Consider the following 19199-nt stretch of genomic DNA (forward strand, 5'->3'; position numbering starts at 1 on the left):
TTTCTTTCTGAGCATTGTATTTAAAGGCACTGGTCTTATAATTTTAAATCCGGTCTATCTAAAATTTAATCGAATATTTTAAGCATTGCTCAATTAATCTTGCTTGCAAGTCAAGTTAATAAGATAGCTCTCAGTGTATCTCCCAGAACTTGTTGGTTCCCAATAAGTTTTCCTCCATCATTCATCTTTCATCCCTTAGGGACTACCCCTTAGCTTGGCCTAGGAGGTAGCTAGAACATAGTGGACAAAGTTTACAGTGACAGCGTTTGTCCCGAGCATTGTGGCCCTTGGTGTACACTTTGGGTGACAACACATAGAATCACATAGAATCGTGGAAATAACCATCCTTAACTACATAATCATAGATTAATAAAATTTGACTTCCTCTCCAACTAAGCGTGCTTGATTCTTCACTATAGGTCACTTGAATCTCCTAGAGGATATACCAATTTTAGGGCTGCAAACATACTTTTCTAGTTTTATGTTTGAAAAAGCAAAAAAGAATGGTCCTTTGACATATAAAGGCTGTGGGGATGTTAATGGGTTGAAGATTAGCAGTGTTTGGGTTAATTATAACTTGGTTTTGTACTGCTTTTCTCCATTTTCCTTTAAATGTTAACACTGATTTGGGGAAGGGACATACTCGATTGTCATAGGGATTGGCATTCACAGAGAGTATGCCACTGATGTCCCTGACCATGTAATGTACAGGGAAATGCCCATTTCACTACAAATTCAATCCCACATTAAAAAAAAGGCATGTTTCCTACCACCCCGTCTCCCTCAAAGCAGAGAAAGGCGGGAAACATCTCACTTGTGCGACATTAACATGATACGTAGCCACGAAAATACGAAAAATGATACGTGGTCATCAAAAATACCAAAGCACGAAATTCCTGAGCCATTACAATAGTCATGCAGTGTTTTTGAATAACTATGATCAAATTAATAGCTAGCAGCGTTTGCTATGAGCATTACAAATATTTAAAATTATTTATTAACAAGGTGAAAGCAATAGCTTTAAGCCAGATTTCTGGTAAAGAGTCACGTCACACAATCACAGAATTCTGTTTTGCTAGTGTTTGACAGTTTCAATAGCTGAAATATGCAATTCAGCCAATAATTCCTACGACAAATAATATAGAGCATATTCTTGTCACAGAAGCAAGTTTAGTTGAAATTTACATGATTGATAACCCAGAATCTTGACCGTGGAGCCTTTAAATTGCAGGCTCCAAAGAATTGTTCATGAATACAATTGTAGAATTTCTTCCAGTAAGAAAAAGTCCATCCTTATATACGTTGAAAGTGGAATGCCTATAAGAGCAACATAAAATTACAATATTGCAAGCTTGGAATAGTTGTCTTCAAGAATAGAGGCCTGAGCAATCATAAGAAAGTAATTGGCACATTAGCGATACTCCTTTCATAGATATGTTGAAGGGCTGGGTCATTCCGTGTAATAAGTTGGTTCATCTCCTCTTGGTTCGGACTCACACATCCGTTCACTCCACCTGGTCTGGACCCGCTCGAACTGCTGTGAGGACCATCCACTCTTTAAAAGGAGATTCCAACTGAAACAGCTGCAAGACGCAAAAACATTTCAAAATCAGTATACGCTTTCAGATACAAATTTAGAAGAAATAATTCTTGTATCATTATGAAGTGATAGAACTAAGCAAGCAAAAAATAATAATAAACTTATAAAAATAATAATAATAATAATAAAAAATAAAAAAACAAAAAACAAAAAAATTCAAAACAAAAACCTATTTAGCAATACTCTGCATTATTACCAGAAGTAATGGCCACTAAACCAGTTCATCCGTTGCTTCAACTACACGCATTTTCTTGGTTTTGACAAATTCTTTATTAAAAATCTGCAATAACCGCAGGTTTTATTACTTCCTTGGACTAAGATGAATTCAGGATTTCACAAAGAGGATGCATATATCCCACATCCTTTCTTGCCTGTGAATTAAAAGCAGTTAACATATGTTTTAAGATATCCTCCCAAAGAATTAAATGATGAAAAAATATAGTGTTTATGTGTCATTTTCCATCTATGATTGATTTTTTTCTTTTAATCCCCCAAAATATGAACGAACTAAATCCCTTGAAACAATCTGAAATGCTTCAGGCTATGGACAGAACCTGGGGATTACTATTTGTAAAGATTGGCAATGTTCTTATGGTAAGTCATGATATATGGATTACAGAACTGAAGAGCTTTATTGTCAATTGTTTATAGTAGTTCAGTTATTGGTTCTTATAACAGTCTGGCAGTCAATGATCAAGTACATCATCTTGGCTCTACTGACCAATATTTCACGGTTTTCCATAAAGCATAAATGGGGAATCATGTTATGTGAAAATGCAGGATAGTAGGAGCTTTAAGGGCATCAAATGCTAAGGAATACATCATTCTTTTTGTTTGTCCTCTATATTGGAAAAGGCTTGATACTTTTAAGATAAATGGATGATTCAACAGGGAGGAAGATTGGAAGAGATGTGATCAGATAGATGGGTATTTACTTCTTATTGAAAAGTAAAACATAGAGTGGGGCAATCATTCATGAGGTCATTAATCTTGTCCATTTGAGCAAACAACCAACTTTTAAATCAGTGTTAGCTTTGCAAGTTTCAGCCAAGATGGGCATTTTAGGAAAGATGTAGATTCTCTCGAGGAAGGAGACAAAGTAAGTGGGCATGTTTTTATATGACTTCTGTCTAGTAATGAGATATCAAATGCATTTTGAAATAAAGGAAGAACATAATGCATATTCATGAGAAAACAGTGTTGCCCACAAGCATTGAAAGCTGCAGAAATTTGCCAGGGTCCTCAATCAACTGGATTAGAAAAGCATAAACAAATAATATACTTAAATGTTTAGTTTCGTTACCCTGCATTAGAACTAGAAAAGTAGATGGCCCTGCATATTTCCATTACTGATGTCATCATCTACCCCCACAAAAGATATAACATCACAATTGTCATCAAGGATCAGAAAGGGTTCCACACAGCTTATCTACAAAGATAGTTTAAAATCTACACCATATTATGTGTCAATTATGAATTACAGAAATGAATGTGAAGCCACAAGCATGATTCTTATTGGTTCTAAATTTTAGAGTCTAAAACTTACATGATCAGCATTAGGGTTATGTTGTACAAAAATTTCATCAGTCAACAATGATTATTTCTGCAGCTCTGGTGATTCGCCTACAGATTTATCAGGTAATCGTCCTGTTGGTACTGCCATTGTTGCCCTAGTCTTTTGTTGTATTTCATGCCGAATCTTGTAGAAATTAGCCTTCATAGCTAATTCTATCATAGGCTGTTGAGATAGAGGATAAGCCATCAATTTCTTAGCATAGGTCGGATACAAAATCAAGCTGTCATATGGCAATAGTTGTTCCTTCATTGCTTCCAAGGTTGCCCTCAAATCTGCATTTTTCGCTTCTAAAATCCCAATCTTGGACTTCGCTTTAGCTACCTGCTTTAACTTCATAACAAATAGTCAGTCAGTAAAACTGTGCAAGTATAGAGAAGGGTAAAATAGCTCATTGGAAATTTTGAAGAGTGAGATACCTTGCGTGAGAAGTTTACTTGTTTTGAAAGGAAACATGTTATTCATAATAGTTAACTGTTAAAATCTTCAAAAAGGAGTCTTAATATGATAGCTGTAAGACATTCCTATCAAAGGGATCTTCTGTTAAAATCCAAGTAATCGATGACTTCCTAAATAATAGGACTAATTATAGTAGTCATTTCCTTTGAAATTGCAAGCAAACACTATTTATGCCATTAACTGTTTCATTTCTAGGGAATTGCTTTGTAACTGGAAGAAAACCAAATGTTATCATTAGAAAAATATGGGTTCTGATTGAATAATCATTGTATACAAATCAATACTTTACTGGTAACTTGAATTATTTAAGCTCCACAGAAAACCCCCAACAACAACTTTTCTATATCTGCTACTTCAGATCTTTACAACTCCATTTAAAGTGTTATACAGCTTACATTATTTTTCAGTGCATTGCATCTCCGTCACTAATCAATATTAAGAAATGTTCTAGACCAAAAACTTCAAGCACTGCCTCCCTACTAGGAAAATAGAAATATGAAGCATGCCAACACAAAAGTAAGAGCTTAACGGTTTTACACACGCAGTTCTCCTATATTATACATTCTATTCAAGTCCCGTTGAGCCAAACAAAAAGCTCAAGAACCCAACAATCCTTTCAGCTTTTGGACTTCAACAAAGATTATAATATTATCTAAAGTAATAACATTTAGTGTGTCACACTATCTGCTGTATGCATGCACCAATTCTTCTCAAAGAAATTGTGGGCCATCAACCCCTAATGTTCCACAAGCAAACCTAAGCTGCACTGAAACGGGTACGGATACAGGGTTTAAACAGATACGGCAAATTTAAAAAAAAATTGGATACAACATGGCAAGGAAATGGTGCATTTAAATATAAATATATATATGACAAAAAAAATTTCATATTACCATTCATCTTTTATAATCTAGATTCTATATCTAAAAATACATAATCATCATCATGAATTCACTCAGGTTTCTGTTTCCAATTTCAATCATCAAAATCAGCAGCCAGCCTTCACGTGTTCAGTCTGTGCGACGGGCTGCAGTCTGCAGGTACAATCTCTTGAATTAACATAGCCATATATTTTTACAAGCAATCACCTATAGCACCAGTGGATTGAAGCTTTCCAATAAGACTGTAAATCATGAAATGGTCAGAGAACCATAAGAGCAATTCCGTTCAAAGAACTTCTTACACAGAACATTAAGCACAGCGCTCTTGAGTTATATCAGCGTATACACATTTACCATGAGCATTGAAAGTCCCATTAACTCATCAAACACTGGATTTCATTATGATTATTTCCAGATATAAGCTCATCTGGCATTTCACTTGGCTCTGTAGAATTCATGGCTTTACAAAAGAAAAGTAACGTGACAAGGAAGGAGGAGAACCATCTTTAAGGTGGTCCTCTCTTTCCAAACCAACATGTCAAATGGGCACGTCTGGGTTGCAAGCTAGCATGCGTTTTCTTCTACGCTTCTCAGCATCTAAGCTAACCTTCCCTGGTTGCCAGGGCAAGTGGCCATGAAACCCATCTGATTACGATGGTGACTTGTTCCACTGCTAACAATATTGTATATTTCTTGGTGTTTGACAGGGATTATTTAGTGATTCATATATGATTGGATTCTCGGTACATAGTATCACATTATTAGTTGTATTGTTTTATCATTGCTTAGATTCTGATTGTCGAGACCTTTCCGTTTCCTAGTCTCATGAAGTAGTTGAGACTCTAAACCACTTCTCCAACTATCTCTATTATCATGCTTAGTTGCTAGATTCTAGGAGCTTGTTGAGCATTGATCTCCTAGTTTGTTGAGGGAGATCTCTTCATGTAAAGTTACATAAGCATCTGCTTTGTTTAATTAAAAACAGTCAAATTAAGTGTTAAGCACCATATATCTTGAACTCTGCTCATGATTTTTATTAAGCAAAGCACTGATTTTCATTAAACAAAGAACATGCGTATGTAGATTTACATTAAGAAAACACAGTTAGCAGACTAGGAGATCAATGCTCAACAAGCTCCAAAAAACTAGCAACTAAGCATAGCAATAGACATAATTGGAGAAGAGCTCTCAATTACTCCATGAAACTAGGAAACTTAAAGTCTCAACAAAAAGATCTCCATACATATAAATAATAATGTGATACCAAGTACCAAGAATCCAATCATATGTGAAGCACTAAATAATTCCTATCATTATTGACAGTTCTTATTTGTCCGCAAATATTAACTTCTTATTTTCGATTTTCTCCTCTTCATTTTTAGAGGTCCATATTTCTTTCATGTCTTGACAAAAAAGGATAAATGCTAGCTAGAATATGGCCAAAGACCAAGATCAAACATATGGCCAGTGGCAAAGATCAGATAGGTTTTGAGAAGTTTGTGCCCAAAGGCCAAGATCAGATAGGTTCTGAGAAGCTTGTGGCCAAAGGCTTATATCAAATCATTCCTAGATAGCAGAGGAAGTGCCCTATGAGGGCTCCTAAACTAATGTAATGAATCAAAGTGGTTCATATAATCTCAATGTTTTAAAACTCGGACTCAGACTCAGAATCGATTGAGGATCAATTCAGACTCAAACTTGAAATGACTCAGACCAATCTGATTTCAATGACTCGATTAATTTAAACAATATGTAAAATATTCAATATTTAATGAAAAATATATATTTTTTAAATCCAAACCATGATTACAAGAAATTGTTGACATTTTGAAAGAAAGCATTATGAATAAATTAAATGGCAAGCAATGATCCACCATTGCTTATATTGGGAATCGAGATACTCATCATTAGCATCAACCTCTGCGCCTTGTCTAGCCTTTGCCTCTACCTCATTCCTCCAGGGACATCAATCAACACCACCATATTTTGATGAAACCTACCTAATCCAAGCCATATAATTTGGTAGGAAAAGCTTAACATGTCTAATCATTGATTTTGGTCTCATCGCCTAGGTGAAGAGCACATTTTTCCAAGGACATTACAGAGTTCAACAATCAATACCCTCGATTAAATGCTAATTCAATACCCTCATACATGATAGAATTCAATGAAAATGTTGCAATCCTATCAGTCATGAAATCCTGAAAATTGTTTTCCACTGAGTTTTGAATGAGATATGAAATTCTACTTTCTCCATATGAAGTCCAATGACGTTCGAGCCAATCTCAAACATCCTGAAACAATTAATGGTAATGTTAATGGTAATCTTAAAAATTTAAGTGAAAGGAGATGAAGGAAAAGAATTTAACATTACCATTAATTGCCAGCATATTTGGTCAAACTATATCAGGAAAATGAGTCTTCCAGTGCAAGATGTTGGTAGGGTTTAGGATTTAGGTTTTTTTGTTTTTTAATGAAAAGAAAAGAACAAAAAAAAAATTAAAAAATAAAATAAAATTTCTTGTTATCTCAAACATTGTCGCATCTAGTAGGCTACTCAACCATGTAGGGCCATTTTGGTACACCAAACAAGCAATCTAAACCAATGTTGTGAACATCTCAATAACATCTTGATTTTATCTCGAAATCACAATTTTTTAGCCTAGCCAATGTTTGCCGATTTTTACCTATATTTTTATGCTAACTTTTTAATGGTATCTTAATTTTCCCGATGTGTGCAGATTTTCACCAATATTTGTTCGATTTTTACGACGATTTGGTTTTCCGAACCCTTGCCGATTTTATCCTGATGTCGATGTTCACAACATTGATCTGAACTAATCCATTGGCTTATTTGCTACAGCAAATACTAAATAAATCACACTGCAACCTTCACAAATAAAATATTGTGGAAATAATAGCGCTGGAAACTGAGAAAAAAATAGCACACACACATAAAAATGACACCATTATTTTTGGACAAATGTCCCCGGAAAAACCCAACTTGGGAAAACCGGTGTAGCAAAGGAGGGTTTTATTATTATGCAGCAGTGAAATTCTAAGTACAATCTGTGGATGCCCAACTGGCAATCCAAACAGCAAGAAAATCTGGCCAAAATTATTTAAGGGAATTTCCCTTCTGTAGTAGCGGCTACAACCACCCTCCAAAATTTTGCCTATGCTTCGATTTTGGAGCCTTCCTTTTAAACCACAGCAGCTCATCTTGCACTAATCCAGGTAATTGTGCTTTAACTGAGGCTTATTCTTTTCATCTTGGCTTGTGTTTTCTCACTTAGTTCATTTTCTAACCCACAAGCCGATCTCCTGACTTGGTCCCTTAACAGTTTTGGGCTTGCCTCAGAGAACTACGTAATTCTTGAGGACAAATGGCCTTGTTGTTGGGAATTGTGCAGTCCTAACTGCTAGTGAGCTTTGACCTCTAGAAATGCGTAGTCATGGAGGGGCATGTTGAATTTCCACGACCTTGGGTCTAGGTTAGAGTCTTAAAATCACTGACACTACCAAACCAAGAATCTCAACCATAAACTATTTTGCACAGCGGAAATATAAAGCAGTAAATCATATATTCACAAATATACACGGTTTTTAACAAAATTGTACGATATTGTACAATCCCAATCTTCATTATATTAAACCAAATCTGAATAATACAACAACCTATGGTATGCAAGATATAATGACAAACTTCGTTGCAACTTTCATGTCGTATCTTGCCCTGTCAGTCCTTCGCTCTCGTATTTCTCACTAGTAGTGCCTTAGTCCATCAAAGCCACCACACATCGAGACTCCAAGAAGGCTACCTCCTAACAATGTTGCAAGTCACTTCTGCTGCATGTACACGGGCTCATCAAACTGCTCTCTAGGCTGGCCAATATCTGAGCTCCAATCTACCTTCTAGTAATCTCTTTCGTCCATCAAAGAGCTACTCATAAGGCTACAATCTTCACCCAATCATGCACCAACAACGTCCTTCTTATCTGCTGCTCTAGGGCTACTTTGGGTAGCCAACACACTACCCTCCAATCAGATCAATGGAACCCAAGCACGTCACTGCAAGATCTGCTCCTAGTTGATCGTTTCTTCACATCCAAGACAACTCCAAAACTTGGCTCTCACAAACTGCTAGAATGATCCAAAACAAGTCAAATCTTTGACCCAATACAAGACACAAATGTTGCTCCGAGTCTATAGTATTGTTGTCCCTGGTTATGGCATTGACACATTGCAACAACCCTTACATGTTCGCCCAAACATCCTTTATTTAACTGCAGCCTAGTCAAGGTAGTATGCCCTGATTTAGTGTTGTTGTTTTGGGGTTATATCACCCTCAAACAGTCCCGCGTAGGCACCTTTCTGAGGTGGTATGGCTTGTTGCCTACCACAGCTAACCTCTTTTACCTACGGCCCACACAAAAATATAGATACCTGACCTTAAAGTTGCCACACAGACCTGCGTTATCATCTGTTGAAACTCGACCCTCAAGCCAGCTCTTCGACCCTCTAACAGGAGCTTAAATACCCTTCAATGAGCCCTAAAACAGTCCTCAATTGCCTCGCTGTCCTTGCCTCTTTGTTGCGTCCTCAACAGAGCTTCTACTCCCTTGACCAAGTTCTTCTTAAGCTCTTGTATTTCACTTTTGGATGGTTCAAATGGCATGTCTTCACCCTCCTTTAATAGCCTAAAAAGGGACTCCGCTGAATTAATGAAGAGACCCTTCTATTGGAGTAATTACATCAAGCCTACATGACTTGAAAACCAATAATTACTAGTCAACTTAAAAAATTCATAACTTCGTTTCTAGAGCTCTGATTTGCGTGATATTTGGAGCATTGGAATCAGCTCACCAAGCTCTATCACCTCATATTTTCCCAAGCTCAAATTCATCATAGTTTTGACCCAAATCCCAATGGGTGCAAAACCCCATGCTTGCGTCCAAGCCCACAAGTGACTGTTGTGGTGCTTTTCCCTCCAAACTCTGAACCCTAGGGCTTGGAGTACCTCCCAAGCTACACAAATCAACACTCCCTCTTAGCGAGGGAGGTACTTCCAAGACTAGGAAGTAACTCATCGTCATCGCTACTCGCAACACTTTCCCAACTCTTGGCGCTAACAATCACAGTAATCCCTGTACGATGAACTACACCCTTCTCAGAAGGGTCGTTGTCACTGCTAGAAGCACCCTGCTTCTTTTTCTTATCTTGTAACATCTTCCACTCTCTCCATGATTCCTTCTGGTCGTTGTAGGAGCACCCTTGCTCCCCACTGACCACGCGCTCTTCTTAGGTTGCAGAGTCTCCCTCTGAATCTGCAAGCTCCCTCTCGAACTAGACTCCCTCAGAGTCTCTAGAACCTGGACCTTCTCGGGAAGGTGTACCTTCTTCTCGGGAACATGTGCCTGCTCCTTTGAAGCCTGCACATGCACCAACTCCTACTTCTCTGGAACTTGCACCTGCTCCACCTGCTTCTTTCCATGAACCATAAGCTTGCCCGTCAACCTGTAGACACCATGCTCTCTAAATCTGAGTACAATCCCATCGGACTTAAAGCCTCTAGGCCTGAGTCTTGCTTTCCCATCCTGGAACAAGACCTCAAAACCCTTCCTCTCGATCATCAAGATGGAAATCATACTATATCTGAGTCCTGGTACAAACAGTACATCCTAGACCCACATCACACGTTCTATCTCCATATTGAATGGCACAACACACGATCCTCAGATCTCCAACTTACTCTTGTCGCCCGACATCATGTACAACTTCGAGTCCCATTTAGCTAGAGTCTCAAAACCTCCTGTAACCCTGTCATATGCTTCGTCGCACCACTGTCCACGTACCATCCATCCTCATTGACCACACGCTCTTCTTAGACTGCAGAGTCTCCCTCTGAATCTACAAGCTCCCTCTCAAACTAGACTCCCTCTGAGTCTCTAGAACCTGGACCTTCTCGAGAAGGTGTACCTTCTTCTCGGGAACCTGTACCTGCTCCTTTGAAGCTTGCACCTGCACCTGCTCCTACTTCTCTGGAACCTGCACCTGCTCCACCTGCTTCTTTCCATGATCCATAGGCTTGCCCGTCAACCTGTAGAGACCATGCTCTCTAACTCCGAGTACAATCCCATCAGACTTAGAGCCTCTAGGCCTGAGTCTTGCCTTCCCATCTTGGAACAAGACCTCAAACCCCTTCCTCTCGATCATCAAGACGAAAATCATGCTATATCTGAGTCCTAGTACAAATAGTACATCCTAGACCCATATCACACATTCTTTCTCCATCCTGAATGGCACAACACCCGATCCTCTCCAACTTACTCTTGTCACCCAACACCATGTGCAACTTTGAGTCCCATTTAGCTAGAGTCTCAAAAACCTCCTGTAACCCTATCATATGCTTCGTCGCACCACTGTCCACGTACCATCCATCCTCATTAACAATACCTTGCGAGAAATGAGAAAACATAGCAAAGTCCTCTTCCAATCTCTTGGAGAGATCATCTCTCTCAGTTAAAGTGGCAACAACGGTAGCCTGCTTTCCTTTCCTCTTCTCATCATCTCCCTTCTTCTTTATCGGAAATCTCAATGAATAATGACCCATCTCGCCACAGTTAAAACACTTGATGTTACTCAAGTCCTTCTTTTGCTTATCCTTCATTCGCGATGCAAGTGCCATGTCATCATCTGCAGCCTTCTTCTTTAGATGAAGATCCTCGTCTCGCAACTCTTCTTGAATGAAGTCATCCCACAGCCTATCCCAGTCTGGAAGCTTCTCCCTGGCAACGATCCATTTGATGAAGGGCTTCCAATCCTCGGTGAATCCATTCAAGGAAATCCTTACCATATCTCCATCTGAGGTAGACACACCGATGGCAGCAAGCTCATCTTTGACCTGAGACAATCTCGTTAGATACGAGGTCATGCTTTCACTCTTTATCATCTTGGTGGACTTCAACTTATCCTCCAATATCAGTACCCGATTATCATTCTTATTCTAGAACAAATTCTAAAGAGCCACCCACATCTCATGTGCATTGTTCTTCTCGGACAAATGAGGTATTAGGGCATCCTTCACACCATCTAGGATGATCAATCTCATCCTCACATCCAAATATTCATATATTTCCAGCTCCTTAGGGTCAGTTGGCTTCTTGATCTCTTTCTCGGCGAACTCCCAGAGCCTGTTGACCTACAAGATCAACCTGATCCTTTCCTTCCAAGGACTATAGTTGGGAAACCCCTCCAACCTGTCCTCATACCGGAGACCTGCTTGCAACTTCGACATTGTAGTGAGCCCTTCACTTACAATGTGACCAACTCCCTTTCACGTTGCACTTCGCTACGCACAACTCTGATTTACTTACTTCTAATATACGCTCTAATACCATGTTGAATTTCAACGGCCTTGGGTCTAGGTTAGAGTCTTAAAATCACTGACGCTACCAAACCGAGAATCTCAACCATAAACTACTTTGCACAACGGAAATATAAGGCAGTAATCATATATGCACAAATATACACGATTTTTAACAAAATTGTACAATATTTTACAATCCCAGTCTTCACTATATTAAACCAAATATGAATAATACAACAACCTATGGTATACAAGATACAATGATAAACTTTGTTGCAACTTCAATGTTGTATCTTGTCTTGTCGGTCCTTCGCTCCTGTACTGCTCACTAGTAATGCCTTAGTCCATCATAGCCACTACACATCGAGACTCCAAGAGGGTCGCCTCCTAACAATGGTGCAAGTCACTTTTACTGCATGTACATGGGCTCGTCAACCTACTCTCTAGGTTGGCCAATACCTAAGCTCCAATCTACCTTCTAGTAGCCTCTTTCGTCCATCAAAGAGCTACTCATAAGGCTGCAATCTTCACCCAATCACGCACCAACAATGTCCTTCTTGTCTGCTGCTCTAAGGCTACTTTGGGTAGCCAACACACTACCCTCCAATCAAATCAATGGCACCCAATCACATCACTGCAAGATCTGCTTCTAGTTGATTATTTCTTCACATCCAAGACAACTCCAACACTTGGCTCTCACAGACTGCTAGAATGATCCAAAACAAGTAAAATCTTTGACCCAATACAAGACACAAATGTTTCTCCAAGTCTATAGTTCTGTTGTCCCTAGTTAGGGCATTGACTCGTTGCAACAACCCTTACTTCTCCACCCAAACAACCCTTATTTAACTGCGGCCTAGTCAAGGGAGTATGCCCTGATTTAGTGTTGTTGTTCTGGGGTTATACCACCCTCAAACAGTCCAGCATAGGTACCTTTCTGAGGTGGTATGGCCTGCAGCCTACCACAACTAACCTCCTGTACCTATGGCCCACACAAAAACAGAGATACCTCGTGTTAAAGTTGCCCCACAAACTTGTGTTATCCTCTGTTGAAACTCGACCCTCAAGCCAGCTCTTCAACCCTCTAATAGCAGCTCGAATACCCTTCAATAAGCCCTAAAACAATCCTCAACTGCCTCGTTGTCCTTGCCTCTTTGTTGCGTCCTCAACAGACCTTCTGCTCCCTTGACCGAGTTCTTCTTGAGCTCTTGTATTGCACTTTTGGATGATTCAAATGGCATGTCTTCACCTCCTTTTATAGCCTAAAGAGAGGCTCCATCGAATTCATGAAGAGACCCTTCTATTGGAGTAATTTACATCAAGCCTATATGACTTGAAAACCAATAATTACTAGTCAACTTCAAAAATTCATAACTTCGTTTCTAGAGCTATGATTTGAGTGATCTTTGGAGCGTTGGAATCGGCTCACCAAACTCTATCACCTCAAATTTTCCCAAGCTCAAATTCATCATAGTTTTGACCCAAATCTCGATGGGTGCAAAACCCCATGCTTGGGTTCCAAGCCCACAAGTTACCCTTGTGGTGCTTTTCCCTTCAAATTGTAAAACCTAGGGCTTAGAGTACCTCCCAAGCTACACAAATCAACAAGGCAGCCCAATACTGAGCCCAGAAATTGCGAAGACACCACTATGCTTAGAAACTGCGCAGTGCATGAGCCAGAGAGTTGCACAGTCCTTCCCAGAACTGTGCAATCCTCCCAGGCAATGCATGACAGTTTTCTCGAAAAAAGCAAAAAAAGCAAAAAGCATCCCTATAAAATAGGGATCTATTTTTAGTAACCCGAAGGAGGCACTTGTGTCAATTTTAGAAACTTTCGCCAAGTGTCACATTTTCCTTGATTTTAGGCATGCGTGTCATAAACCCTAACTTGACCAAATCTATTTAATTGACGCTGCTAGAGCTCATTTGCACACTCGATCTTGGAGCTTTAGCATTCCCGAGGAGATCAAGGAGCCTTCGATGCGATCATCATTGCTTTTCCAGGTGAGTTTTGAGTTTCTCGTCTTTTGCCATTATTTCTGTCGCTTTTTGTTGTTTAGCATGTGTGAGTGTTGTTTCACTTGTTTCTTTACAAAATTGCTGGCATTTTAGCTTGTAGAAGTGTTGTTTCAAGTTATAGATAGTCTTTCCCAGGTGTCGCATGAGTTTTCCCATTTTTGCACCAATGGTCGTTGTTGCGGCGACTCTCTTCACATGCTTTGTTTTCCTTCAGTTTACTCAATTGTTACACTTGTTTCACCTGCATGCATCAACACTTAGTCATATTTGCACTCAACATCACACCATCTTTCAGATTTGCTTGTTTTTCACTCCCCTTGGGCAGATCTAGGTCCCCTTTGCCCGGATTTCACTGAGCACAACTAGCTCTGTGCAATCTGGAGACTCAAGCCTTTGGCTTGGCTTTTGGAATTGCGTAGAGCATAGCTTGGGCTGGCTCCTACTACACACTACGTTGTTCCAGGAGTCAGTCTCCCAACTTGGCCACTCTCCCATGGCTTGGCCCAGACTGAATTGCGCATTGCACAGTTCCACTCATCAAGCTCCCACACTGACTGCTAGGACTGCACAATGCCTAGTTCCCACAGTCAGCCAGTCACCCCTATCAGTTAAAATTGCACAATCCTTCCCATCATGAGTCTGGCTTTTAGCTAACATTTGCTTGCCATGAGTGTCCTCTTTGTCCCACAGGTAAAGTTGTTCTTGAGCATCTCTCTAGCAGTTATAGTTACCATGGCATCCAAGAGAGCTGCATCAAAGGAAACCGCCGAGAGTAGTATTGGGGAAGAAGTTGAGCAGATATCAGTGGATTTACCAGTATATGCAGATACTCAGTTGTTCATTGAGAAGGGAACAACACTGACATGGCAGCAGATCAAAGACACTTTGGCAAAGGACTTCAAGGCAGATTTAGAGGACCGGCAAGTATCTTAGCATCCAGCGGTCAAGGTTATACAAGGTTGCATGTAGGTACCCCGCCTTCCCATGTGCAGACATCATCAGTTGGATTGTCTCACATACGGATGAGCAGACTATGACATTGAGCAGTGTCAGCGGGAGAGAGCTTGCCATATTTAGGGCAGATAAATTTTAGTAGATGTATCACTTGCCCAAGTCAGTGAAGCGCATGGATTCACTTTTCTATGCCACCCATAGCTATGTGAACACTAGAGACATTGTCAAGCGCTGGGTGAAAGAGTCGTCGAAGTTTAAACAGGCACCCACCCATGTTTACAAGACAAATCTCTCAGGAAGGCTTACCAGTTCTTGATCATCTTTGCTTACAAAATATGCATTGCATGAACATGTGTTAAAAGCTTCAGAGAAATTTCCCGATCAAATTTTGGAGAAAATGCAACTTCAAAGGTTCTTTGGATGTTTGAACTACAACAGGTATTTTTATGAGAATCGGGGCAAGGATGTAAGAATGTTGCAAAAAAGACTGAAAGGAGAAATAAGTCAGTCCAAATAATAAAACAAAAAGTGCAAAATTTGCCAAAGCTACACCTGCCAAAAATGGACTTGCCATATATTCTCATGGAAGCATTGTTGTCATGCAACTTGTTACAATGCAACAACATCCTTCACCTGGCAGAAGTTTCAACATTCAAATCAGATTTGGATATTTAAATCACTGCAGAATGGCCTGCTTTCTGAATGACAGATTCTCTTTGAGTTGGAACAAATGCAAATACACTAGCTCTCTTTACTTATGCAGAAAGTGGACCTGCTGTGACCACTCTATGGGACCAGATATGTTACTCTTTGAGGTACATGCAAATTACTTTTAATGAAATATATGATGCATTTTCAAAACAAGTCTGTGCTTCACATTGGAAAAGTTTCGTGTAACAAGGCCTAGGGAAATGAGTTAATAAATATCTTTGCAACATGGTGTGCCAAAAGATAAGATGTGGCTTAGTAAGTGTTCAAAAATTGCCACCATCGCAGGTTGTCTTACTTCTAAGATGATGCTAAAAGAGTCAACTGCATAAGAAAGTGACTTTAGAGATGCTTTGCTCAAGATGGTGTGAAATTCTAATGTGCATCCTAGTTGCAATATGTTTTTGTTCCTGTGATTCAAAATTTATATGGAATCCTAAATACTAAATGAAGGCACTGAAGCCTTGCAACATTATCATGGACACTGAAAATAGTAAGAAATCAACGATTTATCTTACAAGTGTGATAAATAAGTAAACAAGAGAGAGCTGTGTTAACACTATTCTAGCAGTGCTTAACTCTACATTGGTTGGCAGAAACTAGACAACAACAAAAACTGATGATTTCTTCATATACTGTTTATAAACTATATCCAAACTATGTTACCAGATTCGAGAAACCAGAAACGAAACGAGAAACGACAACGGTACGAGAAATAGAGTTTAGAGGTTTCGCACTCAAGAAACGAGGAGAGAGAAAATGAAAATAAAAATGAAAAATGCAGAGTTAGTTTCAATTTTCAATATAGTTTCAACTAATTTTCTAGCCCAAATTTTATTTAAAAACTAAATAATTTGAATACCAAACTTATGCTTAGCAAATTGACTATTAAATATATACATTCTTATGCTTCCTAGTCAATTAAGTGTATACATTCTTATGCATTTTGGGCCTTCGGCTAATTATTGTTTCCTTAAAAAAAACCAAATAATATATATATATATATATATATATATATATATATATATATATATAAACAATAAATAGATTTGCAATTAAATGTGAACTTCTTGAGCCACATATAGAATAGTGTTTAAAGTATGAATTTTAACAGTATACATGTTCACGTAAAACAAATCAACTAAAAAAAGGACAATAGTACAAAAATAATCAACTTTTTGTATACTTCGCATAGGCCTCTAGGTTATTGAATGAATACATGCATGAAATCTACAATAAAGAGTGAAAATATAGAGCTGAGAACGACTTGCAAAAGAGCAAACTACGACGTGTAAAAGATTTCCCGTAAAATCTATGCACTGGTTAACTAAAACGACCGTAGAAAATGGTGTTTCCGTCTGGTCTCGTTTCTTACACATTTTTTACCGGGAACGGTGACAACCGTCCCGTTTCTGGTAACATAGTATCCAAAGATGATGGAAGCATGAAACTTTGACCAAGTTATAACTTTAGACAAGGTCTTGTATAAGAAATATCAATAAAGAGGATGTAGAATACAAGAACTTAAATTGAACTTGAAATAGACCATTAGATGTCGCCACCATACCGGTTGATCACTTAAGTCCGTTGAATTTTCATCTCCAACAATGTCATGGGAAGAAGACACAGTTTCTTTACACTCAGTTTCATCCTCGTTGAAACTGAACATCAAATCCAAGTAAGAGGATACAATTTTTGATATGCTTGGTTTTTCACTTCTATAAACCCAACAGCATCTTCTATTCTGTCCTCCATGTTTATCGACATAACTGTGTCCTGGTGTCAGAAAGGAGAAACAAGAACAGAGCTAAGCACCCAAATAAAACATACGAAAAGAAAACAACTTATCAAGAATCTAAAGATATCCTATATCAACAAAGAAATTAATACTATGTCAAATGTCAGCAGAACAATGTGTGTATATATATATAGCGAGAGACAGAGAGAGAATATGGCCTAGCATGATTTTTATAAGAAACAATCCAAGAAATGGTAGAGAGTGGGAAAAATAGTATCCAAAATGGACATTCTATTTCATACAATACCGAGAAGGATAGGTATTTCTCACGTTATTTCAAGATTATTTTAAAGACAATAACCAACTGGCCATTTCAGCCAACAAATGACAATTTCTCATCAATTTCAATGTATAGGTTTTATATGTGTCCTGGAGCTAGATACTCACTCAAACCAGATATTCTGTAGAGGGTTCATAAGCAAAAGGACATTTCTTCAGATTTGGGACTTGCAACTTGAAAAGTTGAAATATTATCTTGTTACCTTTATTGTGGTAATTTTTTTTAAACATTTCAGCTTTTCTTCATTTTATACTCTCCAATCATCAGAAATAGAATGGAAACCTCAAACACCTTTGCTGAAGCTTCACAAAATAAATCCCCTGCCCATTTCAAAATAAACATCATCAAAGGAATCAGAGAAAGCTGGAAAGGCATTTGAAGCTAGGTTGAGGGAAGTTAAATGCTCTCGTTAATGGGGTGGGGGTGCAGGCCTATCCACTAAATTAAGGGTTTCGTTTTTCCCTTATTGCACTTCGAAAAACCCAGATCAGTTGCATAAGCGAGAGGGAACTTCTGTAGGGTTGGCAAGTTAGAAGAGATGGAATTCTACAATAAAAACCATCATTCAGAAAGGGCAAGACAAAAAACATTTCAATGACCATGAGAAAAAAGAAGCTACTTGTCCTTTATAGACTGAAATAGACTGTGTTGTAACAACATGAAACCACCCTATCAAATTCGACAAGGATGCTAATTTGTCCACCTATGGTATCCTACAGCTATGCAAAACATTGAAGCATCAGTTGCCCATTTTCATCCCAGATGGATTGGCATTCAATCTCTGGATATCTCCTTATTGGAAGAAGATCATCAGAAATTTGGTAGACAATGCCCCAAGGGCCAAAAGTAGAGCGAGCCATATTTTCCATGCTATCGGGCCATAAATGAACGGCAGGTGTATATGCCCATCGTTTGATTTCGGCCTTAGCAAAATCGAACGGTGGGTATATACACCCGCGGTGGGCATATTTTGAAAGGTGGGTATATACACCCGCAGTGGGCGTATACACCTGCCGGGCATATACACCCGCCGTTAATTTATGGCCCGATAGCATGGGATTTATTGGTTGCCCAAAAATAGTGCCTCCAACTATGAGAAAATGAGGGCTGTTGTATTGGCCAGCGAGAAAGGCCAGCACTAACTGTGTCCCCCAACTATGAGAAAATGAGGGATGTTGTATTGGCCAGCGAGTAAGGCCAGAACCAAGGTAATGTGTATGATAATAGGAAGAGTTTTGGGGTCTCAATTATGTCAAATGGTTGGACAAATAAATCCAACTTTTGAAATGGCATGATACTACATGGAAGCTAAAGGACAAAACCAAAGGTGGAGAGGGAAGACGTTATAAAGATTATGGAGCATACTTGTCGAAGGCATTATTAACATGAGTTCATTAGACTCTGTTGTTCATTATACATCAACCCCTTCTTCAAAACATTAATAGCACTACATGTGTCAGAAAATAATTCAAATTCAAGTAATTCAACGTTGCATTACTGATTAATTTGCAATAATTAATCATTTTGCGATGACAAGTGGTGTGTAAACCAGATTTGC

At 38.8% G+C, this 19199-nt stretch overlaps 1 protein-coding gene across 2 annotated transcripts; it reads right to left on the reverse strand.

Annotated features, from left to right (window-relative positions):
* Nucleotides 1–1411: 1411 nt before the first annotated feature.
* LOC149214416 (uncharacterized) lies at nt 1412–17275 on the reverse strand. Of its 2 annotated transcripts, none has more exons than XM_089390902.1 (3): nt 17131–17275; nt 3147–3497; nt 1412–1583 (listed from the first exon to the last, which is right to left on the reverse strand). In XM_089390902.1, exons 1-2 carry the CDS (start codon nt 17230–17232, stop codon nt 3198–3200), a joined length of 402 nt encoding a protein of 133 aa, XP_089247028.1. In that variant the 5' UTR covers nt 17233–17275; the 3' UTR covers nt 1412–1583; nt 3147–3197. The 2 variants fall into 2 exon arrangements, with proteins under 2 accessions (XP_089247028.1, XP_089247027.1); XM_089390901.1 differs by having other exon boundaries at nt 3147–3506.
* Between the last annotated feature and the right edge of the window lie 1924 nt (nt 17276–19199).

The sequence above is a fragment of the Pinus tabuliformis genome, chromosome 1_1, assembly GCF_031772625.1.
Source record: "Pinus tabuliformis cultivar Carrire ecotype Pingquan chromosome 1_1, CPIR1, whole genome shotgun sequence".
In the NCBI taxonomy this organism is placed as follows: Eukaryota; Viridiplantae; Streptophyta; class Pinopsida; order Pinales; family Pinaceae; genus Pinus; species Pinus tabuliformis.